Genomic DNA, 24,490 nt, shown 5'->3' on the forward strand with positions numbered 1-24,490 from the left:
GGGAAAGATGTTTTTCTAGAACTTCATTAAGAAAAAAGGAATCTGTTAAAAATTTACAGTGGAGATCCATACCTTCTCCGATATAAAATGTAACTTCTGTGTGAAGGCTTCCCTGACCAACCATCTCTTTTCTATGCTCCTGAGGTATTTTATACACAACTCTGTTACAGCATTCTCACACTGTATGGTAATCACTTCTCTCTTTCTCTCATCATCTACCTCATTAAATAAGTGTCCTTATATACCCAACTCCTACCCAGGTGCCTGGCACAAAATAGATGATGTTTATAAATATTTGTCAGTAAGTGAATGAGTGAGTGATAGTTAATCCTCCAGTTATGTATTAATAATATATAGATGTAATCAAACTTCTGAACACTCAAAAGGAATTAAAAAATAAAACACCCCCAGGGCCATCTCAGACATTGGCAGCAGACCCAAATGAATTATTTCTCTCTTCCTATGATAACCACTCCTTCTCTGAGAACTTATAACATGGAATCAGAGGACCCTGCTTACCATTTTTCCAATCATCATTACATATGGGCCCAAATACTTGTTCACGCCGAAGATGTCTAATAGACGAATGTACCAATAAATGATGTTCACACAATAGATGACCCTCCCGTCACTCCTGAAGGGTTGGTCTTGGAGACGAAGGATCATTCCAACAGAGAACAGAAGGATGGCTATGAGGTCTGTGACATTCCAGTACTCTTGCAGCCATACCTTTACTTTTTGTAGCAATTTCCCTGGCTCTGACATCAAAATCTAAAAGTCAGGAAAGAGAGTGGGGTTAGGTTTGATTTCTGTCTATATTTTCAGCCCAGTTGGAAAGTGCTTGGTCTGTTAGCTGACAGCAGTAGCTTGTTTTGTCTCCCTGTATCTACTCATTTTGATGGCCTAAGCTTAGCTCAGTTGTATATAAGCAATTAAGTTTGATCCTTTGGGATGCCTTACAATTCTAAGATATGCATTAGGGTTTTGCTATAAAATTATTGATTCCTAATACCCTGCAAATCTCCAAAATCCTCCTTCATCTCAGTAAACAGTATCACCATATTGGGTTACTCAGGCCACTAACTTAGGAGGACTCCTTCATTCCTCTTTCATACCCATATCCTCTGCATCAACATGTCCTATTACCTATATTTCCAAATACGACCTAGTCCAACCACTTCTCACCACCTTCACTGTCGCCACTCTATCCTAAGCCCCATTACATTGCCCAGATGATTGCAACAACCTTCTAACTGGTATCCCTGCCACCACTGTTGCCCGACCAGCCTCAGTGTATCCTCTGAACAGCACACAGAAAGACCTTTAAAAGCCTAAACCGTGAGCTGGGTGGTGATTACACAGTTGTATGGGTAGGTAAAAACTCATCAAGCTGTACCCTTACAGCTGTTGTTCGTTTTCTTACTGGTGAATTATACCTCAATTTAAAAGAGAGAGAGACTTGAGGGACATATGAACAACAGCAAAACGAAAGCAAATTGTGATAACTGAATATTTAAGCCTTCTGATGGCTTCCATTACGAATACAGAAAGATCCAAACTCCTTACGGTGGCCTCATTTCACGTCCCACCATATTCTCCCCGTTCACTACCCTGAGGCCATAGTGGTTTGCTCTTAAGCATAACAAATCCATTCTATACTCAGGACATTTGCACTTGTTCCTTTTTTTGGGCATTTTCTTCTCCCAGATTTTTACATGTCTGGGTTCTCCTTATACTCAAGGTCTCCACTCAAATTTCCCATTCTTAGGAAGAACTTCCTTGACCACCTCCCTGCAGTGGTCTCCACACGCCCAAGCCACTAACACATTATCCTACTCTATTTTTTGAAGATTTTTATCACTATATGGAAATCTTCTGCATGCATGTATACGTGTGCGTACATGTACGCATGCCAGTCTAGCTAGCTATCATCTATCCATGCATCCCTCTCAACATCCATCCATCTCTCCTCTCATCTATAACTGTAAACTTTGAGAACAGACCCTTTGCTTCCCAGGCCCTGCTACATAATAGACACTCAAGAAATATGTGTTGACTCATTGTTGCAGAGACACCTCATAGCAATTCCCCACTCCCCTATCTTAACTGCTGGGTGGTACTCTGAATTATCTTAAATCTAGAGGGGCTTTTTGCTGCTCCACACTCTATGAACAGTTGGATAGCAGGAGTTGACATCCAGTCTGCACCACAGGATGTGAGGAACCTGGTGAGGCTATACAGTAGGGCTACCTTCACGAATCACTTGTGTTTGCCTCTGAGACTTCCACCTCTTCAAGCCATGACCCACCCCTTTCCCGACTCAGGACCCCTCAAAGGAGAGGAGTGCAAAGACTGGGGCCAGGTCTAATCTACAGCTACTTATTTGAATCCTCAGGGTGCCTTTAATAGCTTGCCTTGGCCTGAAACATTAAGGAAGGGAGGTTTTAGTGAGTCAGGACTGGGGCTTGGAAGGCTGAGCAAGATACCAGGAGCCACGTGGCAGCCTCATTCTTCATCCTCTAGTGCCTCACTCCTAAACCCTAGCCCTTAGCATGCATCGGAATCACCTGGAGGGCTGGTGAAAACACGGTTGCCTGGGCCCCAGCCCTGGAGTTTCTGCTTCAGTATGCCTGTGTGGGACTTGAGGATTTACATTTCTAAAAGCTCCCAGGTCATGCTGGTGACCACAGGTTGGGAGCCACTCTCCTACCCATGAGGAATTCCTGCAGCAGCTATTGTCCTGATGGCTTCCCACCCAGGCTCCAGCTTAACTAGGGGAAAAAACCTGTCTGTGCACAAGCGTACGTGCTGGGGTGGTGAATGCTTTAGAGTTTCTCTAACCCTTTGCCCACACTCGCCTAAGGTTTATAGTATATATGTATATATATTTTAAATAGTTAAAGTATTTTTCTGAAATCTCAACATAAAAAGGGATGAAAGCAGAGTGGCTGGGGTGAGGTCTCTCTTAGGATCCCAAGGATCCGGGGAGCGTCTCAGTTTGCAACCTCGCGGGGAGTGGAAAGAGCCGTGGGCCTAGGGCCGGGTCAGTCGGGTTTAAGACCCAGCTCTCCTCTCTAGCTGTGGGATGCAGAAAAATTGCTCAAGCCCTGGGTTTTGGTTTCCATACCTGCGCAGTGGAGATGTCTTCACAGCACGCCACCTCCCTCACAAGTCGCGGGGAGGAGGCCCCACGTGAGAAGCTGTCTACCCGCAGCCGGGGGCAGTTACGCGTTATTACGTGATGACCCGGCTTGTTTGGCTGACTGCGCGCAGATGTACGTATGCCGGAAGGGGCGGGCTCAGGGAAAAACCACAGAGCCCGCCTATGTCCCCGGAGGCGCGGAAGCCTACAGACTTTCTCCTGTTTTCAGGCTCCTGCGTCTGAGGTCTGGAGGGCCCGCGTGCTGTGAGGAGGCACCAGGCGGGACGCTTGGCGCCTGAGCATGTCCTTAATGGGTTCAGGGACGTGGGGTGAGGGGCCAGGGCGCAACCTCATTGGGCCGAAGGGAAGGTCAGATACTTAGGTGGTCAGTGCCTCCCGCCCCACTGCTCCCTCGGAAACAAGGACTCTTGGTTGACCCCCCGCTGACCCCAGGCTCCAAAGCCTGCTCTCCCCGCTGTTATATGCCGCCTCAGGAGAAATGGATAGCCAGCCTGGAGATTCCTGGCAGCCCGCCGGCTTGGCAGCCTCTTCCAGAACAGTCCGTGGAGTACAGACTGCTCCCTGTCTTCTTCCAGTCTAGTCCCTGGAGAGATTCCAGTCTCCCTGCTCAAGTCTCTCCCTTTTCTGCTTGTCCTGGGGAAGGAATAGGCATCTGGGCTTTAAATCACAAAGCCAGTGAGCTGGCGCTGCACAGCAACAGAGCCCTCAGCAGTTGCGGCCTCAGTTCTCAGAGAGCTACACAAAGACCAAAGCGAATTTATTACTGTTTTCAGTTTACAAATGGGAAGTGCACAACAGTGGTCAGGAAGTGGAAGGCATTATGAATGGGAAAGCCTAAGAGTAGACAACTAGTTGGAATGAGGCAAAGGCAGCCACTTAAAAAAAAAAAAAATATCCAGTCCCTTATAAAATGGGACTCTCAGGATAGGGGCATGCTGGTTAGAATTTAAATATCCCCAAAGCAGTTAACCCAAGGAAGGGTTCTAAATATTTATACATGTTTGCTTTTTAAAAAAAAATGATCCCACTTTTTCTCTGGAGAACATTCTAGAGCTAAGCCCTAAGATAGTAAGGCCCTTTTAACCTGTCTTAGTAATGAAGGCAAGGGTGAATTTGTGGGTTTGTAGGAATCCTTTTTTCTATGGAGCTCAATATATTTTCCTACTCACTGTAGTACAGCAAGTAGGGTTTTTCCAGAGCTCTCGAGAATGCAGTGCACTTGACAGGGGGTAATTCTTCCAGAAAAACCTCTTCAGCTAATTGTAGTTCCAGGGGGAAATGCAGAGGAATCATCATAACTTACAAGCCTGCCTCTCCTGTGGGCTTGGGGATGGGCTTTGGGAGCTTGTTGGGCAGGGTTGCAGAGCCCTCTGGTGGATTATTGCTTGACTACATTTATTCTAATGGCTCTGAATCTGATGACCCGAGGCTAGCTTTGACTTCAAGTCACAGGAGGGTGGCATTTTGATGGCTCCTTTTATGCGATGGCGTTGGGGGGAGAAGAGAGGGACCCACATCCTCAAGCCTGAAGGACAAGAAATATGCTCAATTCACTTAGGGCTGGTAGAGAGGCTGGCACCCAGCAGGGACATAGTAAGTGTTGAGAAGGAATAAACCAGGGAATAAATTAATGAATGAAAGCATAGTTCCTCCTAGAGCTGCTGAAATGCATTTGCAGAATCATAGGTATTGGTGGACTGTGTCCAAAGAGACACAGAGTAAGGGGTTGCAATGGGAGTTAAAAGTGGAAAACTTAAAGATTAAAAAAACTTTCTTAAAGTAGAAAAAATTTTAAAGTCATGTTTATCAGGACGAGGAAAGAGAGGTGTAAACAGTGTTGAAGACAACTGGAGGGTTTCTTGGGGTAAGAGATAACTCTAGCAGAAAATAGACTAGATCCCAAGCATGGATGGACTGACAACCCTATAAACACACACTGAAGCCTCCCAGGTCTGTCAGCAGCCGTGGAAGCCAAGTCCTTTATTTCTGTGGCAGTGTTGGAGAAATAGTTTCTGGCTTAACTTGGATCCCGAGTGTTCCATGATCCCCTCTATCCACAGATGTAACTAACCACTGTCTTTCTCCTCTGTTCTCTTTTATGAAAGCAGTTACCTCTCTCATCTTTTCTATTCCCAGGGTGAAAATATAGGAAATGACGATCCATTCCTGGGTGGAAGGCCAGCGCTCCATCTTCACTAACACGATATAGTTGAAGAGCATCAAGTATCCAATGTACGCCAGCTGTAAGGAAACACAATACAGTGCTCTGGCTGCAAAGACCTGGGAGCCCTGCCCTTGGGCCAGGCCACTGTGAGTCAGGACACAACAAGGTCAGCAAGCAGTACTAGGAATTCACGACGAAATGAACTTCTAGGCTCTAAACGATCAAAAGAATTTTAAAAGACTGTAATTTTGAAATAATTTGATATACAATCTTCCTTTTGATCCTTGCATATCTCTGCGTCCCAGTACTTTGCTTGTACCTATGTGTCATGATGCACCATTTTGTTTTTCAATTCCCCGTTTCTCGTATTTTCTTGGCTAAAAATGGAACCTCTTCTCTCAGGGGCTGCTCTTGCTCATGTATGAGCCTTGGGTCCTTGAACTAGGACAGCACAGTGAAGTTTTGCCTAATGAATGCCAGGTAGATTAAATGTCTGTAAGAAGGAAAGGCAGACACATGCTATACGTGTAAATTGGTCAAACCGACATAAATAATAGCCCGGAATTTCTTGGAGCCCCACTTTAATTCTCTTCTATGTTAATGTCTTCTTTTTTTCTCCTATCTTAATGTGCTTGGTTTGGCGGTGCCCTGGGAAGGTTTTACCTCTTATCCCAGGCACTGCTTTCCTGCCCTATCCAAGCTGGGATATTCCTTCCTGGTTTCTGCTTCTTTGAACAAAACAAGAGAAGACAAGCAATTTATAGGAAAGAATGAGTCTGTAAGGCCGACTGTGGCTTGGAGTAAGGTTTAATCCTCAGGAGGCACTAGCACTGCAGGCTGAGCCCTGATGGAACTAGCTGAGTTGCTGGATGTCCCAGGAAAACTCCTCAGGGTTCAGGTTTGGTGAATGTCACTGGACAACTCAGGTATGTCTAGATGAGTGGAGTATAGGAGGGCTAGTGAGGTTCTTACATAAGGGGCTGAGGAGCCTCTGGAGAAAAAAACTCATCCTAGGGGCAATGGCATAGAAGTTAAGCCTTTTCTAGGCAAGGCTTCAGGTCGAGTAAGGTACTTGCTGCCTTTAGGGGCCTCAGGGGCTGTGAATAGGAACTAAGAGTGAATTTATTGAAATCTGCACTCTTTGGAGCTTAGGTAGCAAAGAATAGGATATGGTGTGGGCAAAAGGATTGAGACCTTGAGAATTTCGGAGATACCGCATGATTCTGGAGCCCTGGAGGCAGCTTAGAAGGTGAAGAAAGATGCAGCCTGGCTGGGAGACAGGGGAACGGGCGGCCCTGCAGAGCTAGAGAAACACTGCTTTCTCTACTAATGGACCTCTTTCCTTCCCTTCTTTTTTCTTCTGCTTTTTTTCCTTTTTTCTTTTTCCCCTTTTCTTTTTCTCTCCCCTTTTTCTTCCTGTTTTTTAATCCCTTTTCTTCTTCTCTTTTTCTTCCTGTTTTATTCCCTTTTCCTTTTTTCTTTTTACCCTCCCCTTTTCCTTTTTTGCTCCCTCTTTCCTTTTTTCTTCTCCCCCCTTTTCTTTTTTCCTCCCTTTCCTTTTTTATTCCCCTTTTCTTTTTTCTCCCCCCTTTTCCTTTTTATCCTCCCCCCTTTTTTTCTTTTTCTTATTTCTTCCCCCTTTTCCTTTTTTTCCCCCTTCTCATTTAAAAAATAAATGAATACATAGGTCCTTAATATGAGTCAAAGGTACTTTCTGAGACACTATTACATTGATGGATTTATAGACACAGTGATATAACTTTTCATCTCTTGAAGGGTGGGCATATATCAGAGTTGAATTGAGATCACGTATGAAAGTGAGAGGGCAGCTGCATAGATGCTGGGGGATCAGCAGGCCTCCTCCCCCTCCTGAGAGATTCACTTTGGTATACGCCCCGCCCAAGGACCACCATTTATAACCATGCCTCAGTTCCTACCCCACCCGCTTCGGGATCATTAGCATGTTGTGAAAAACCTCACCTGAAAAGAGTCTACTCAATGTGAAATCGTGTAGGATGGTGTTCAGAGTGTAATTCGTTTCATATGGTTCCTGTTTACCATTATACACTGGCATCCACTCTCTAGTCCCTGTGAGTTCTGTGTTTTACAAAACACAAGGAAAGGACTTCAGTGGATAAATGGTGAAATATGCTCTTAGCCTCCTTCTGACCTGAAATCCTTCTCTCTTTCTAGTTGCTTCCTTCTCCTTGTTGGACCAGATTCCACTGCTTCCGGTGGGCCTTGTTAACTGCCCAGGTTTTGTCATTTTACTCAGTTCATTACAAAACATTCCAAAGCATTATCTTCTCTTGTCACAGGTAGGCCCAGTGACACACACACAACTCTTCCAGAACCTCTTCATTTTAGTACTTAAATAATTCCTTCAATCTGCCTCTCTCCTCTGAACACAGGTCTAATGTACTTGTTTGGCAGAAGGACTAGTGTTTGGTGGAAGGAATGTAGATGCAAAGTCAGTGAAACTTGGATCTAAATCCTGGCTCAAGTACATCCCAGCTGTATCTTTTTGTGTAAAATCACTTCGCCTGCCTGGGCCTCCCTTCTGTGAAATGGAGATGTTTGCTACCGACCCTGCAGAGCTTTCAGAAGGATGGGGGAGGGGAATATGCATCTACCTCCTGATACAGTATAAAGGCCCAATGAATGGTGACTGATATTATTATACACCTCTTTTTTCAAGAAACTTCTATGCCTCTCGCCTCCTCTTACCTCAGTCCTTCCTTCCTTTTTACCCCCCTTAACTACTCATACCTCTCTTCTTCTTTTTTCTTTTTTAAATTGACCTCATTGCTTATGCCTCCTCCACGAACATCCTTTTTAGCTCCTGCCTATTTTTTAAATCAGTTACTCTACAATGCTTTTCTTTCCATAAACAAGCTACAATATAATATTTTGGGACAACTCTCAAAATATGGACTTCCAAAAATAGGGCTTTAAACATGTTTCAGTGGTACAACAGAGGACTGGATGCTGCCTTGGAAGAAACCTATCTTAGAACTTGCTAACATTCATGGGGCCTTGCCGCAGATAACCCTAACATGACATGCTTTAATGTGTGTGTGTGAATATATATTCACATATATACACACATATATATTCTGTAAGCTTTAACAAGCTGTGTGTAGAATGCCATAGCTTTGAAAAGAAACAGAACCTTGTGATTCTTAAGTTAGTGGGAATCCGATAAGAATTCGTATTTTATTTGCTTATATATTTTTATAAATTTACCATTAACCAAGGTGCCTGACTCCTGAAGTATGAAATGCAAGCACCAAAGCCTGCTGAAGCTGCCTGGGGATCCCTGGTGGGGCCTGGCCATTCCTTGCTTCTTCCCAGGCCTTTTCCTACTGCCACTAGAGCGTGGAGGGGCCCATCGTGTTAGTAGAGGAAGGAGTCTGTTCCTGCTGGAGAACCGCAGAGCACACCCGGTGCCCTCTGACCTGGCACTACTTTTCACCTTGAATTTGCAAACTCTCCAGCTGGGCACTTGAAACAGGCCCTCACCACAAACTGGTCTGGGAGCGAGTTGGATCCCTGCCTCCTTTCTTCTTGGAACAGAAGAGGACTCAACCTGCTCCTCTGGAAACTTGCTAAGATATGGAAGTGAGGTTATGTGGAAGTGAGGTGTGTCCTACCTTTCAGAACCTTGGGAGTGTAGAAGGGGATATTTTGGGAAATCAAGGTGGGAACTACTCTTACAGAAAAAAACACAACCAAAAGCAAATGGGCCCTTTGATCTAAAGCTGCATTTTATTGTTAAGCATCTCTGGGGACTTTAAAGATTGACACTCCGCATCTCCATTTACTTCTTTGAGGCTTTGTCAATACATATGGATTTCTGAAAATCATTGTGGAAACACAATCAGACATGACTGGAGCGTCCAGTCTGATGGGTTTGTGGAGGGTAACCCAGTCAGCCATGCAGAAGGGAGCTGGACACGTGGGCCCCACTTCTCAAAGGGACAGCCTTACAACCTGCAGTATATGGTACAAGGAAAGCAGTATGCCCCAAGCTTCCCAGACCACAAGACTCACCTGGGAAGCTTGTTAAACACAACCGCTCGGGCTCCTCCCTGGAGATTTCATTTAGTGGGTCTGTGATGGGGCCAGGAATTTGCATTTCTAACACAATCCCTTATCATCATGGAAATTTTGGAAATACCAGGCTGAAAACTCAGCCCTTTGTCTAGGGCAGTGGTTCTCATCCCTGGCTACTCATTACAACCACTTGGGAGCTTTGAAATATCCTGATGTCCTGGCTGTGTCCCAGAACAATGTCAACAGAATCTCTGGGAAAAGAACCTAGGCATCTTTTTAAGTAGATAAACATACAGATTAAATAGAACTCAGGTTGTTTTTTTCTTTAAGCACTCCAGGTGATTCTAATGCGTAGCCAAGGCTCAGAACCACTGGCAAGGCATCTGTGATTTAAAAACATTCTTGGCTAACAAACTGCCTCAGCTAAGTAAATGGGGACTAGAGGAATCAAGGAAGTAAAATTAATACTGAGCTCAGACAAAGAAAAACAGAGATGCCTTGGAAGGGTAAGAGATGCTAGTATTCTATTTGTAAAGGTGATAGATAATTCTTGATACTACTACTGGTTTCTTTCATGCTCTAGATCAGGAGTCTGTAAACATTTTCTGTAAAGGACCAGATAATTTTTAAGGCTTTGTGGGCCAGATGGTCTCTATCGCAAGTAATCAACTCAACAGTTGTAGCACAAAAGCACCCAGACTATAGGTAAATGAATGAGTTTGGCTGTATTCCAGGAAAACTTTTATGGACACATGAGTTACATGTTAATTTCATGTAGTTTTCACGTGTCACAAATTAGTCTTCAGTAGATTTTATTTCAACTCTTTAAAAATGTAAAAAACATTCTTAGCTCAGGGCCACAATAATGGGCAGTGGGCTGGGTCTGGCCTGTGAGCTGTAGTTTGCCACGCTCTGTCCTAGACAATTAAAGCAGTCTAATATAAGAGAAAGGTAGGTATTCAATAAATGATAGTTTATCATTGTTGCCTGGGTGGATGAATAAAACACTGACCGTTGCTCTGCAATGGGACCAGCCTAGGAATAACAACAGTTACATTTATATTGTGCTTTCGTTTTCCAGGCCCTGTTCTAAGTGCTTTACATATTTTAACACAGTTAATCTTTACCAAACCTTATAAAGTAGGTACTATTACTATCCCCATCTTAAGAAAACTGGGAACGTAGTGCTAAAGTAACTTGCTTAAGGTGACACAATAATAAAGAGGCCCAGACAGGATTTCTGCTTAGGCTGTCTGACTCCAAAGTCCATGCTTGCCACCACTCTGTTGTTTTCTGCAAGGTAAAAATAGTGTATATCTGCATGCAATAGATAAACAGAAATGATTTCTGCATGCCTTAGTTATTTTTGGGGGGGGAAGGATTTTTTTTTAATGTTAATAAATTTAAACTTTAAATTTTTACTTCACTAAAAAGATATTTGTATTTTAATAATTTCCCATCCTCTCTGAAGACCAAACTTTAAAGTAGTGGTTTTCAACTTGTGGCAGTTTTACCCCACAAGGAGACATTTGGCAATGTCTGGAGACATTCTGGTTGTCCTACTTGGGGGCTGGAAACTGCTACTGGCATCTAGTGGACAGAGGCCGGGGATGCTGCTGCACATGGACAGCCCTCCTCAACAAAGAATTATTCCGCCCCACATGTCAATCGTGCAGAGGCTGGGAAAGCCTGGCTTAAAGCCAGCGTTGAGTGTTAGCATACAGGACCACACAAAAAGGACCTCATCTGGTCATTTGTGTCATCTTGGCCTCAGACTCAGATTATCCTGTTGCTGACTCAAGTGACTGGTGTGGAGCTGGTTGTGAAAAAGGCCAAAAATACAGATGCACTATCTTTCATCTGGCACAGCTCCACCGTTGGCTGGAAAGCAGCAGAGACGACCTGGGTCAAAGCTCACCTTAAGCTTAAAATATCATGAAAAACAGGGGCAGACGGGCCATTTCTCCCATATGAGGAGGCTATTTCAGGGATAATCTTTTATCTTGTGGGCAGAAAATATTTGCAGGGTGTGCTTACTGGACAGTATTTGCTGTGATTGTAGGTTGCTTTGCATGTTTTTTGCTGCTTTGGTTTGCATGTTGTTTAACGGTGTCAGAGCAAGAAAGGTTGTTTGATGACATACCGGATTGGGAGTAATTACACACTTCTGATCCCCATCTTTAGTGGTTTTCCTTTTAACACTCTGCTCAGCCCTTACCCACCAAATGTTCCCCCAAACCCAGGGCTGGTGTCTAAAATGGGCAACTCTGATCCATTGCTCATCCATCCAGAAAAGGGAAGCGTTTTAGAGAAGGACCTCTACTTCCCTTCTAGACTAGACTCATATTCATCTCACCTCTATTCTGCTAGTTCTCACTTTTACCATTTCCTTTCTTTTCTGCAAGGAGGAGAAATGTAGAAGCTGTGGAAGCTGCCTCACAAACTCCACAAATCTTGCAAAGCTACAGGAAAAAGCAAGGTCACAGAGCCATTATTCCTGCCTGTACGGTCTTTATATAATGACTTGTAGAAGAAACGACCCAGGTGTGTGAGAAACTGACATTGGCTCTTTGTGGCCTTTTCTCCTTTAATAAAAGGAGAAAAGGAAAGATGCTTACAGTGTAGAACCAGAACTTCACAATGGGTGCATTGTAGAATTCATAGATTTTTCTGCCCAGGGGGATTAACCGGTGTCTGCTCTGAACTTCCTCTTCATCCTTCTTCCGGGGGGACTCCCCGTTGTTTCGTCCCAACATTGCCTACAGTGGAAGAGAACCAATACCATCATAGCAGGGTTCTGCAGAACATGTTTTCAACATGTATCTCATTTTATAGATGGGGAAAGTGTGTTCATAGAACCTAAGAGCTTTGTTCAGGGCCCCCAGAGATTCAGAGATTGTGCCTTCCCTAAATGTGCATTTGCATTATGCATAGAATCTATGTACCCTTTCCCTGGGACGGAAGGCCTTAGGGATATTTCTTGACCATTCTCTTCTCTTCCGGCCTGGAACCTCTGGAAGATGAGCTGTTGGAAGATACCCAGAGTTCTGAGAGACAGAAAGAGCGTAACCTGGAAAGGCCAGGCGTCTATCATTCCTCCCAACCCCTCTCTCCCTTTATATATCGTGAAACAGGCAGGTCTGGGTTCTCTACTCATGCTAACGACTCTTAAGTCAAGGGTAAATTGGACTAGTAATACCTTATTTATCCAAAGGTGTTGAATATTCAAGAGGTTAAGTTATCTGTAGTGCCTGAACTTAGGAATGTCTACCCAACTCCTAGGCATATGCCTCGGTTCCCTGATTTCAAACCCTGTAAAGCCTGAATTACTGCTGGTGCTAGTTTGGTGATTCCTGGGCACACTGCCTTCCTCTGCATGGCAGAGTCAACCAGATGGGACTGGAAGTCAGGGCTGACCAGAAAAGGCCCTCATCTCCCAAGTTATTACAGGTCTCTTTAAGAATTCACTATTTCCTCCTCATTTCTGACAGGAGAAGCGGCAACAATTAAACATCACAAAAAAGGCAGAACTTGAGAGAAAGCGGACACAGAAAGGGACTGGGTCCTACCCAGGACACTTAGAATCTGTGGCACCTTGGGCAACTCTTTTAACCTCTCTGGCACCTTGGGCAACTATTTTAACCTCTCTGAGACTTAGTTTCTTTAACTGTAAAATAAGGGTAGTAACAGCACTCGATAGAGGGTTGGTTTACAAATCAATCCGCATCTGGAACGTAATAAATGCCCGGTAAAGATTAGCTGGTCTTTAAAGTGAACTAAGACTTCCTCGGATACTCGTGACTGAAATGATCTAGTTGGGATCTCTCACAAGAAAAAAAAAAAGTATGATATTAGGCACCTATTACAGCACAATTTCTTGGCTTTAATTCTTTCCATATTGTTCTAAGCAAGGTTAGTTCTACAATGTTTGGGAAATGAAATTTTTATTAAGTGTGAGAACAGGGTAAAACCTTATAACTACTGAAGACAGATAAGGATTTGGGAGAAGAAAAAGTATAGGAATATGGGTTAAAAGTTGCAGATCTAATTACCAAAATAATTTACCTTGAAGTTGATAACCGAGACAACCACTAGAAAATTCTGGTTTCAAACTACCTTACCCACAATATACATATATTAGTTTCAACTATTTTTGTCATTGCCTCAAATATCCACTTTACTCAAATATGTAACAATCAACAAATGATTTACCTGTAACCATAGGATTTTGGGAAAGGGTAACTTCCATTCCTTTATGGACTCTCTGGCTGGAAAAGTACCTTGAACTAATGAATAGGTAAGATTCCATACCATGGCCTATCTAAGAATTTATTTTGATCAGTGAGCTGAGTCAATCTTTGTGATGGATATAGCACACTAGACAGCAATAGGGTTCTATAAATATCGATCATCGATCTCAGGAAACTGAAGTTGCATGATATTTCTCTTCTATAATTTATAATATATGTAAAATAATTATCCTACTTCTATTCTGCTTATTTATGTGCTCAATAATACAAGACCATTTGGGTACACAATTAGATGAGAGTAAAGGCAGCTTGGAGGGTTTTAGGCATCTTGGAGAATGGCATCTTGGGGTAACCTCTAGGGACGGTGGCTTCCCCAACAGAGTTGTAACAATGCCCTGGGTCTCTGGATGTGTTGAGGCTTTATTAGGAAAAATTCAAGACACTTACCTAGCAAGGCAGGTAAAACAAAGTGAAAAACAGAACCATCTATTTTGCCTTTATTGTTCAAAAGTATTTCAAAGTGAGTGCATTTTTAGGAGGCTTGTCTTTCATGGTTTAAGTAAAGCATTTTTGACATTTCATTAATTCCAGCTTAAGCAGCGTAACTTGCTGATTTTGTTGATTTCTTTTCCCAGTAGTCAAACATTTCCTTAGCCTACATTTCTTAAAGCAGATTGTAACAGGGTCAAATACAGACATGACTGCACAATATGGATTTCAGAATCTTTGCCAGCTAGACACAGATGTCAAGTCTGGGAAAGATCCTTTGAGGTGAGCTAAGCTATTAAAGGCTACTAAAGTGAAGCAAACTGAGGCTGATATTTCATGTATAATTTTGGAAGGGCCAAGGAAAATGTTCCATTCCAAGAGAGGATATATTGGTTTAACACAGAAGCTCAAATATCAATGCTATGAAGGGAGTGGAGTTGTCAACAAGTTGTATTCTCCAATCCTGTGTGGGGTGAGCTGAGACCAGTGGTCCAGCAGTAACAGAATTTGTCATTAGGGTCAAAGAAAGTGCCACCTTAAAAACAAGTGCTGTCCAACCCTGACTTTGCCAGCCCATAAGCCCTTTCCTTCCTTTCCTTCTCCCTGCGGTTTCAGCCTGTGGAGAATCAGCTCAGGCAGTAATGCTGTGTGGTGTCTTCTACTTGGGTTCTCAGTAGACAACGGCAGGGGCTATTCTTTGGGAAGTAAACTTTGCTCTTAGTCCAGAGATGCATCTTTTATTGTGGCTTCTTGAAAGATCAGATCCTCAAAACTCTGGACTGAGCAGGAGAGGCAGCTGCCTCTTTTGTTATCTTCCTTCAGACCCAACCAGAAAGAATACTGCTTTAGCTTCTGGCTACCTTCCTAGGTTCCTTCTTTGAGCCTTCCTAGGATGTACACCAATGTCAAGGCCATGCCATACTTGACACAGGAGGCCCATGCATCCCTACTGGATTCTTTCTACTACGTGGTGGACCAAACCAGCTGAGCTCCTACATTTGAGACTAGGAAGAAATTCTTTGCATCCCTTAGCTTTATCAGGTAAAAGCATGGCCAGTGGAGTCTGCATGCCTGGGTTCTAATCCCGGCTTTGCAACTAATTAGGTGGGTGACCTTGGACCATTTAACCTCTCTTGAGTCTCAGCTTCCTCATCTATAAAATGGTATAATAATAGTACCTACCTTGTGGGCTTGTTGTGAGGATTCCATGAGTAAGTGTACAGTTAAACATTTAGCATCATTATAGCAATATTAGCAAACATTTACCATGTGCTAGGCACCAGTCTACATTAGTTACATGTACACTTGTTACATCGTTTACATGTACCTGTGAGCTAGTAATAATAATAATGTCATTATTCCCATGTTAGAGGTTAAGAAACTGTGCCCAAGGTCCCACAGTGAGTAGGTGACAGGGCAGGATTCTGGCTCCAGAGCGCACACTCTTTACCCCTCTGCTGAAGCATTCAATAAAGATTTGGTATTACTACTACCAACGTTTCTGCTAATGATCAAAATATCATTTCCTATCCTTGAAGGGGTTCAGAGGCAAAAATTATGGTAAGTTCTTTAGGCAAGACAGTCATTCGATCCTGTCATAGAGGAAAGCAGACCCCTCCACTAATTTATATAAGGATCCTGAAACTGAAAGCAAACACAGGACTTGAACTCAGTGAGTCAAAAGTAGTGAATGATTAATCAATCCAAAGAGTGGCCCGATGCATAGCCCCTGTTGTACTTGGGTCTGGGAATGTGCCTGCAGAGAGATCTTTAGGAAGGACCTACTGAAGGAAATAGTGTTTATCTGGAGGAAAATCAATTCGCAGGGTGGTCCCACTTAGGATAATAATGCCAAGGCCTTTTGCCACCTGAGCAAAACCAATTTTTGTTTTTTCCCCAAACAGCTTCTTCTGGCTCGTCACGGTAATTGGTCAGGGTGGTGGGGAGGGTGGGGGGTATCCAGGAAGTCCTGTGGAGCTGTTGCCTTATGTCTCCAAAGCTCTGAAGCCTTGTTTGTCCCTTTAATAGCATGTGATGTTTTTAGACTTTGGATACAATCCAGTGGTAGTCATGCTGCTCCAGCAGGGGTTGCAGGAAGCTGTCCCATGCCCAGCTGCCCCATTCCCCCTACAGAACAAACCATCCATGCTCTATAATTATACCAGGAAGAGCTAATAAAAGCCTTCCATACAAACCCCAAAATTCAATTAGTGCTGTATTTGTGAGCCTGACCTCGAAGACAGATAAAGGCTTAGCTTCTGATCAGCACAACGACTCCAGCTCAGTGGAGCCAGCTGCTCCCAAATCAGATTCCCTTTCCTTCCTCGTGTGCTAAGACTGCCACATCACCTGTTGTTTATAAAGTATCGCCTGTTTGGAAAATTCAGGGTGTCTTGCTTCTGAATTTCATTGGGTTGTTGAGTGCCACTTACCTGGCTGAAGGATTAGAATCAGTCCCTTTAGTTATGTTATTTGTGCACAGAGAGGACACTTATTTTTTCTTGGCTGACCATGCGGCATGTGGGACCTTATTAGTTCCCCGACCAGGGATCAAACCCGTTCCCCCTGCATTGGAAGCACAGTCTTAACCATTGGACAACCAGGGAAGTCCCCGAGAGGACACTTTTGTAATAACCTGGTCTCAATACTTAAATGAAAGTGCCTGGTGGGAAGCTGACCTCAAGAGTTATTAAATCTTAAGCCATATCCATGGGAGAGGTGGATTAGGGGTTCTCCCCTCTGACAATAACTGAATAGTTTTTTTCTTACTGTCAGCTCCATGTCCTCTTCGTCTTTTTCCTTCGTGGGCTTCTCTGGTTCTTCTTGCTCCTTCTCTTGGAGGTGAATTTCCTGGGCCTGAGTCATATAGGGCATGTCATCTTTGTTCTTGAACTCCAAGCTGAGAATTGAAGGAGGAAGTAGAATTCCCAGAATTACCTAAAGTAATAATAATGATAATAATAATAATCACATTTAAAGGATTCAGATAAGGGTGGTTGCTTAGAATCAGAGAGCCGGGGGGGTGGGGTCTGTGTGTGTGTGATGTGAGGGTGTAAGAGTGTTGGGTGTGCCCACAGTGGGGACCTGCATATCTGAATAACTAACAACATCCATGCTAAGAGGGTCACTTCTGCCCATGTGACTGGGAACTGTTAACTGTTAACTCACAGTAGCTCAGTCTGATCTTGGGGAAACAAAGCATCTTACCCAAATACATCTTATCCAATTAACACCTACTTTGCATGAGGGAAACAGAGGAAAAAGATTCTACCCAAGGCAAAAATGGGAAAAAATTCAGATTCCCATTTAGTCACTTGATGGCACTTTGTGAAATCAGTTCATACTTATGTCCATTGGCATTTATTTATTAATTGCCAAGTGGAATTGATTATGTGTCATCTGGTTATCTCTGTAAAAAATACTGTCCTAAGTTGACCTCGAGGAAGTCCATGTAGGAAAACTATTCATTTTAGAGCATCCCCCAGCATTTGCTACTATCCAACAGAAACCCACACACACACGTGGGCTCTGTATCACTATGAGAATCCCTCCGCAAAAATGCCCCAGGAGGCTCAGCACTGTATTTCTCTCATTATAAACCACATACTTAAATCTCCACGTGATGACACTAAATTCATTGGCTTTTCTCATGAGAGGGCAATAATTTCATTCTCTATTTCCAGGGACCAAGTTTCTGAATGATAATACTGACATCTGATTTGTGTTTCCTAAATCTTCTCTCACCTCCTCCCTCAGTCCTAAAATGGTTCTGTGTACAAGGCTTCTGAATACAACCCTCCCCGAAGAAAGTATACCAAGGTGAGGGACTAAGAGAGGCCATGAAGGATAAGTAAAAATGATCCTCAAGTAATGAGGCAGGGACAGTCTGTGCTCGAGTGCCCAGGGACTTGAGAGCAGCTAAGGGAAAGGGGAGAGTGGTGACCCTGACTAAGGGTGCCTGGCAGGCCTGGGAACGCTCAGGTGGCATGCCTGGCAGTCTTCAGGGGACATGACACCCTGTCCTCAGAGCTGAGAGCCAGGCTTGGCATTGTTTGCAGCGTAGTGATGGAATGCCCATGACCCACTTCATGGAACCCTTCTGTGACTCTGGGCCAAGAGCCCACGGAAAGGGTGGAGTGGGGGAGGGTTGCTGGTTCAGTCAGGGTGGCCTCAGCAGATTGCTCTGGCCTGGTGGCCCTTTTGTTTTGGGCTGACCTCAGAGTTACCTAGAGCAGGTAGTTCTAGGTAAGTATAAGCCTGGCTGGCTTCAGTTGTAACAGCCACAGACTCTAAACAGATAAAGCATTTTAAAACATTCTTTCCGTCTTCCCTTCCCATTTTTTTGGTCTTTTAAAAAATTCTCTCAGTTTAATGTTTTGCTTGTAAAACACTGAAGAAAACAAAAAATCAAAAGCCACTTATTATCCTATTTCTTATACTCTCAACCCCAGGGATAACCACTATAAACAATTTACTGTGTATCCCTTCTATTTTTTTAACAAAAAAATGAAGTTGTACAAATAGAACTATACAGGTACATGCTTTAAAAAAAACAAAGAAATGGACTCAGGCTCTACCTATTGGTCTGCAACTTGTTTTCCTTCAATGAAGAATAGATCAGGATTATCTAGCAACATCTTTACATATAAATCTATCTCATTTTTATTTCATTTAAAAAATTTCTAAAGTACAGCTGGTAAGAGCCAATGTCTCTTTATGGTGCCAAGGAGGGGCCAAGGCGTTCAGGCTCACATGGAGGTGAAAGGTTGCCTAAGTAAGTGTCTCCTGGTGCAGCATGGCTTGTGACAGAGCAAATAATACCTCCTGTTGTAGCTCTGTATGACCAACACCTTGGATCTTCTGAGAATATTACTGTCTAGGCATGCCATCTCTAAAGGTTCTGATTTAGCAGAACTTGGGGTAGGCCCTCGTCTCTGTATTCAAAAAAACAACCCATTATACAGAAGATTCTGATGCACAGTTGGGGCTTAGAACCACCCTCCCGAGTTAAGAGAATGCCCACTACCATTGCAGATTTGGCTTGGAAAGCTCTCACCAGCCCTCTGGCCCTCATAGCCAACAGGGCCTTCTGGACTCACTGACCTTGAGGCCTGAGTTCTTGCGCATCCGGAGCCGACCCATCCACATGTCCGTGAGCAACATCTGGCTGCATGTGTGTGCGATGAAGTCACGGTGCTTGGCAGCTACCGCAAGCTGCAGGCATGTGGCGTTGCTCCAGTTCTTCAGCTCATACGTCAGCAGTTTCATGGCCAGCTGCTCATCCTGCTTGTAGGACTGGTCCAGGAGCTCCACGGCCAGTTGGCCAAAGTCCCTGAATGAGAGAATGTGAGGAACGGTCTTTTGGCCATCTTGGAGACTTAGATGATGAAAGTGGGGACCCACTGGCCAAGCCACAAAGGGTGGTCGCTGAGTGGTCTAGTTGTTCCTTATGGGGTCTAGTCTGTTCATTCATTCATTCAGCCAACACCCATTAAGCATCTACTGTGTGCCAGATACCATGTTTAGAACTGGGGGTGTAAGTCAAATGAAGCACAATCCCTGCACTCAAGGCCCCCGGTTCAAGGCATATGGATGTGGAAGGCAGACCCAAAACTCAGAGTGCAGTATGTCTTCTTAAACGTGACAGACCTCAGTTCAGAGCTGGGCCTTGTCAACCACAAGTGTGTGATCTTGGACAGGTTACTTAAATTCTCTGAGTCTCATTTTCTTCAGGTGTAAAGTAGGCATCATAAGGGACCTACCTCTTGCAGCAGTTGAGAGGATGAAATGAAATCTATGTATCTGTATGCACCTCTGTATCTAGCACTGTGCACTGTAAATGTTAACTGTTTGTGCCCGCCCTCTGTGTGCACCATTGGGTTGATCCTGTCTCCCCTGAAGTACTGGATAGCTCAAGAAACCTGTACCTGGGGACCACCTTCCCTTCTCCTCCCCTGACCACGCCATTTGCTAGGTCGTCCAACCTGGAGTTGTGGTTCAGCTCCTGGGAGATGTCATCAACCATGTCATTCTCGGAAGCCTCGTGGGCCATGGCTTTGCAGAGCTTACAGGCCACCAAGGCCTTGGCCATGGCCTCCTCGCCGTGCTGCCAGAAGAACAGCGCCATCTTCTGCCGCTTCATCAGGACGGCCCACACCATCAGCTCATGAAAAGGGAAAGGGAAGTGGTTGATCTCAGGGTCATCCAAGTCAATGTCCACCTCTTCTTCACGCTTCTTGGTTGTCTTTCTTCCTCGCCTCAAGGGAACATCATCCTGTAATTTTAGGGAAAAAACACAGAGATGGAGTTAGAAATAAATCCACTCAATTCAGTAAATAGTTCTTGTATGTCTACTACTGGCCCAGCTCTGGGATAGATACAGAAAAAATGAACTGTCTTTTCCTAGCTTCTATTCTAAAAGAACTCACAAGCCCCTGAATGCCTAACTTTAAAACAAGTTATAATAAATGCATAAGCACAGTCCTATGGGAACATGTCAGTGTTATACTTTAATTTTAGAACAGTATTTTTTAATGGGCTTTTTTTTTTTTTTAACTTTTGTCCATTCTTTTCCTCTACAAGTAGGGTTATTTGTACCTCATGATGGACAGCACTACCCTTTCCACTGAAAGGACAAGGACATCCTATACTTGCAATTGGATATACGATAATAACCACATGAACAGAAGATGGGAGACAGATAATCTATCTTGAGTTTCTGAATACTTCATTAGATGCATTTGTGAAGAATTTCTGGTCTTTGGATCTGTTGCCATTTGTAAACACCCATGAATAGATTTCACTTACTGGAATTTATATGCTTTCTTGGTTTTCAAGTCAGTATTTCAAATAGGATTTATTTTTTTGTTTGCAATGCTAATATAACCCCATGATAGAATTTTCAAAGCTACTGTGACCTGTCCCCTCGACACTGGAAAAAATTTCACCTCCTTATTTTAGAATCATGTACTAAGCCCTACCACTGGAATGACCTTATATATATATTTTGAAATGTGTAATAAAGAGAATAAACAATTGACACTAATAATTTGAGCAAACACTTACTTCCATTCCCAGCAGTTTCAAGGCTTTGGGCTGTTAAAAAAAAATGTTATGCACAAAGTTAGATTTCTTTATAGAGGTAAGAAAAGAATCCTAATGTATCTTAAACAGGTAATGGAACAAATCTATTGTACCATACAGCATTTATTCATTTCACTAAATAAAACACCACAGGGGAAACTCTTTATAGAAATTCTAAGAGAATTAGGGATTTAGTGATTTTGGTGAATTACAGAAAATTAGGAAACTGGAGAGGCATAATGAGACTGCCCAAGGGTAGAGCCTGCAGGTTTATAATCTCTTTTGTGGACCAAGATTTCTTCCATCATCCTAAAACCATCCCGCTAGGCCGACCTCTCCATGACATCAAGCACTTGAGTGAACAATGAGACATTCAGTCAAACTATGAGATGTTTCCCAAACCTCTGAAAGACCTCTATTATCTGGAGACTTGGGATATTATTCAGAAATACTATATGTTGAGATGCTTCACGCTGGCTGTCTCTCTTTGCTGCTGTCCAGTAGAGCAAGGGTGAGTGGGACCAGAGGGGCATGTGCTGACGGCAAAAGGCACTCAATGGCATGGAAAGTGTAAGCACACACAGTAGCACCATTGGTGATGCTGGGGATGTGCAAAACAGGCACAGACCAAGACGGAAGAGAAGGCAACTCAGCAAATTATAGAACAAGATGGAACTCATACAGATAAAAAGCTTTGGGGGGGGGGTCCTCAATAATTTTTTATAAATAGATCCCAAGAGCAAAAACCTTGAAAAGTGATGTGGTAGATAGTAAGATTATTTGAATATAATTACTATTCTCTGATCATTAAGGTTCACTTTTTTTTTTTTGCGGTACGCGGGCCTCTCACTGTCGTGGCCTCTCCCGTTGTGGAGCACAGGCTCCGGACGCGCAGGCTCAGCAGCCATGGCTCACGGGCCCAGCCACTCCGCAGCATGTGAGATCTTCCCGGACCGGGGCACGACCCCGTGTCCCCTGCATCGGCAGGCAGACTCTCAACCACTGCACCACCAGGGAAGCCCAAGGTTCACTTTTTTTAAAATGAGAAAAATTACTTTTTTAATATACAAAATGACTTATTTAGAAGTTGAGCATGTCATCTCAATTCATAGCATGTAGAAAAGCTAAAAAAGGTTCACTTTCAATGCCAGTTTCTGGTTTGAATTGGATCTAGTGAGAAAAAGAAAGAAGTGTAACACCCAGTATATTCCTTTTTTTCTTTTTTCTTTTCTAAACAGATTTGATGGCAGAGGGAAGAAGAGGCAGGGCAATTGCCTTGTCATCTGATCTCCCCCTTGGAGATGACAAAGCAGCCACACTCCAAATCTACTGCACACTAGTCCTCCCCAGAGTCCAGGAAATGGAATTTGCTGCCAACCTCACCCTCTTGGGGCCAAAGAGATTGTGGTAGAGCGTCCGGAAGCGCTTGCGCGTGTAGTTGCAGCGATAAGCCCCTCCCATCAGGTACTCGATCACCAGGCCGATGTCTATCAGGCTGATTCTGTAGTCTGGGGGCAGGTTCCCCTATCACGGAAGAATGGAACAAACAGACACATCCAAAAGACAGCATGGTTTACTAGGGATTCTATTCCATGTGTTCTGTAACTATTTTAGAGTAAAATAATAATAATAATAATTTAAAAAGAAACATATGAATGTATTATTATTCTGGTTAATCAATTCACCTTAAAATAGATCCAACCGAAACCTGGATATTCTCGCTTGGAAAGAAGACATAAGTTAAATAAGAAGATGCAGTAATCGTCGGCAATAACAGAAAATCAAAATATTTATTCAAGTCTTCAGCTGGGGAGAAAAAAACACCAGTGTAGCAGAAAGAAACACAAGGCTAGATATGGCAAATTCTACCACTCCCAGCCACTAGGAACTATGTTCCTCAGATACTCCCCCTGGACCCCCTCGCTGCTCTGCCTCTGACCTAGGCCTGTTACTGTCCCCTTGCTGATCATTTATTTCTTCACACTCACTAAATGAAGACTCCATCCAGAAGATGATTGTGATTACCAGGGACTGCATCAGGTGAAATATGCTGAGAGCTCAAATATCCTTTATACAAAACTTCTATTAAACTTTTTTAAGAATTGGCACCTTTTTAATAAAAGGACAGCAAGATGGATGTGATGACAAAGTCCTTTATGAACATCCCCTGTGTTTAAAGAGAAAGAGGGGTGAAATAAGAGAAGTTTTATCAACAGAATATTTATTTTCTCAGAATTAAAGAGGTTTTTCACATTTTCTTTCAGAGAATAGTGCTTCTTAAGTACCTAGAGCTATGGTATAAGTTTAATGTTGTACATATAGATGCAAAAACAAGCGTTTTTATTATTATCTGCTCATTACTGGTTTCTGCTTCAAAAGGGAGCTCTATAGGGTCTGAGGAAAATCCTTGCTTTGTTAGGTCAAGGAAGAATTAGTTCTGTTTGTGGGAAATTCTGAGCTCACAGTGAGTTCCAAGGGGAACAAATGATCAAGTCTCACTGTCTGGTTTAGTTCCCTGATGCAGAAGTGTGCTCTATACCATGAATGGCAGGGGTACCACACCGTGTTGGAAGCCTGGCACACTGCATTCTTAGATACATTTTGGAGGGACCTGAGGGCTTTGTCCACTTTGGGGTTTGTCTTTAATGGAGGATCCATCCAGGATGCTGTGTGAGATTCCTGCCACTTCACAGAAGTGGCTTATAATAGTGGTGGTTTTCCAACTTTGTGGCATCTGAACCACCTGAGGCACTTGGTGACAATGCAAAGGTCTGGACCCTATCCTGCTTCGAGTATGAGACTCTATGCACTTTATGAGCTGTCCAGGTGATTCTGACGTCTACTAAGTAAAGTTCAGGTGGGATTACACAGCAGAATTGGGAAATTCATAGTATATGAAGATATCATTATCTCTAGGAAATTAGCTTATGTAGTTTTATTAACTGAAGGTAGGTTTTCAGTTATCCTTATCAGCTTTCCTATGGTCAACAGCAATCACTTGAAAGGGATTCAGGATTACAGGTGGCCCACTGTATCCTGCCATCAAACATATAGCTTCATATTTTTAATTGTTTTATTTATCTTCCCAATGCCCGGTGTATGGTAGGCATTCAATATATTTTTTTTTTTGGTCAAAAATGTGAATAAGTAAAACACTGAAATTAATCAATGTATTTGGGATCAAGCCTCAGTTTGGGGTTCTTCAGTATTATGTTCTCAGTAACAACTAACTAGTTACAGTTTATGAGTCACTCCTGGGTGGGAAAGCCCCAGTTAGCCTCTGGT

At 43.3% G+C, this 24,490-nt stretch overlaps 1 protein-coding gene across 3 annotated transcripts in view; it reads right to left on the bottom strand.

Annotated features, from left to right (window-relative positions):
* TRPM3 (transient receptor potential cation channel subfamily M member 3) overlaps positions 1-24,490 on the bottom strand; it is a 122,693-nt gene that overhangs the window by 62,079 nt on the left and 36,124 nt on the right. For 2 of the 3 annotated variants that reach the window (XM_007446057.1, XM_007446059.1), the window contains exons 5-12: positions 22,589-22,729; positions 21,188-21,217; positions 20,107-20,396; positions 19,226-19,454; positions 16,892-17,059; positions 12,002-12,142; positions 5,276-5,404; positions 520-771 (exon numbers count right to left, since the gene is read on the bottom strand). In XM_007446057.1, the coding sequence (XP_007446119.1) occupies positions 520-771; positions 5,276-5,404; positions 12,002-12,142; positions 16,892-17,059; positions 19,226-19,454; positions 20,107-20,396; positions 21,188-21,217; positions 22,589-22,729 (1,380 nt within the window). The remainder of the gene's footprint in view (positions 1-519; positions 772-5,275; positions 5,405-12,001; positions 12,143-16,891; positions 17,060-19,225; positions 19,455-20,106; positions 20,397-21,187; positions 21,218-22,588; positions 22,730-24,490) is intronic. The other variant, XM_007446058.1, reaches the window with a different exon arrangement.

The sequence above is a fragment of the Lipotes vexillifer genome, unplaced genomic scaffold (assembly GCF_000442215.2).
Source record: "Lipotes vexillifer unplaced genomic scaffold, Lipotes_vexillifer_v1.1 scaffold1335, whole genome shotgun sequence".
In the NCBI taxonomy this organism is placed as follows: Eukaryota; Metazoa; Chordata; class Mammalia; order Artiodactyla; family Lipotidae; genus Lipotes; species Lipotes vexillifer.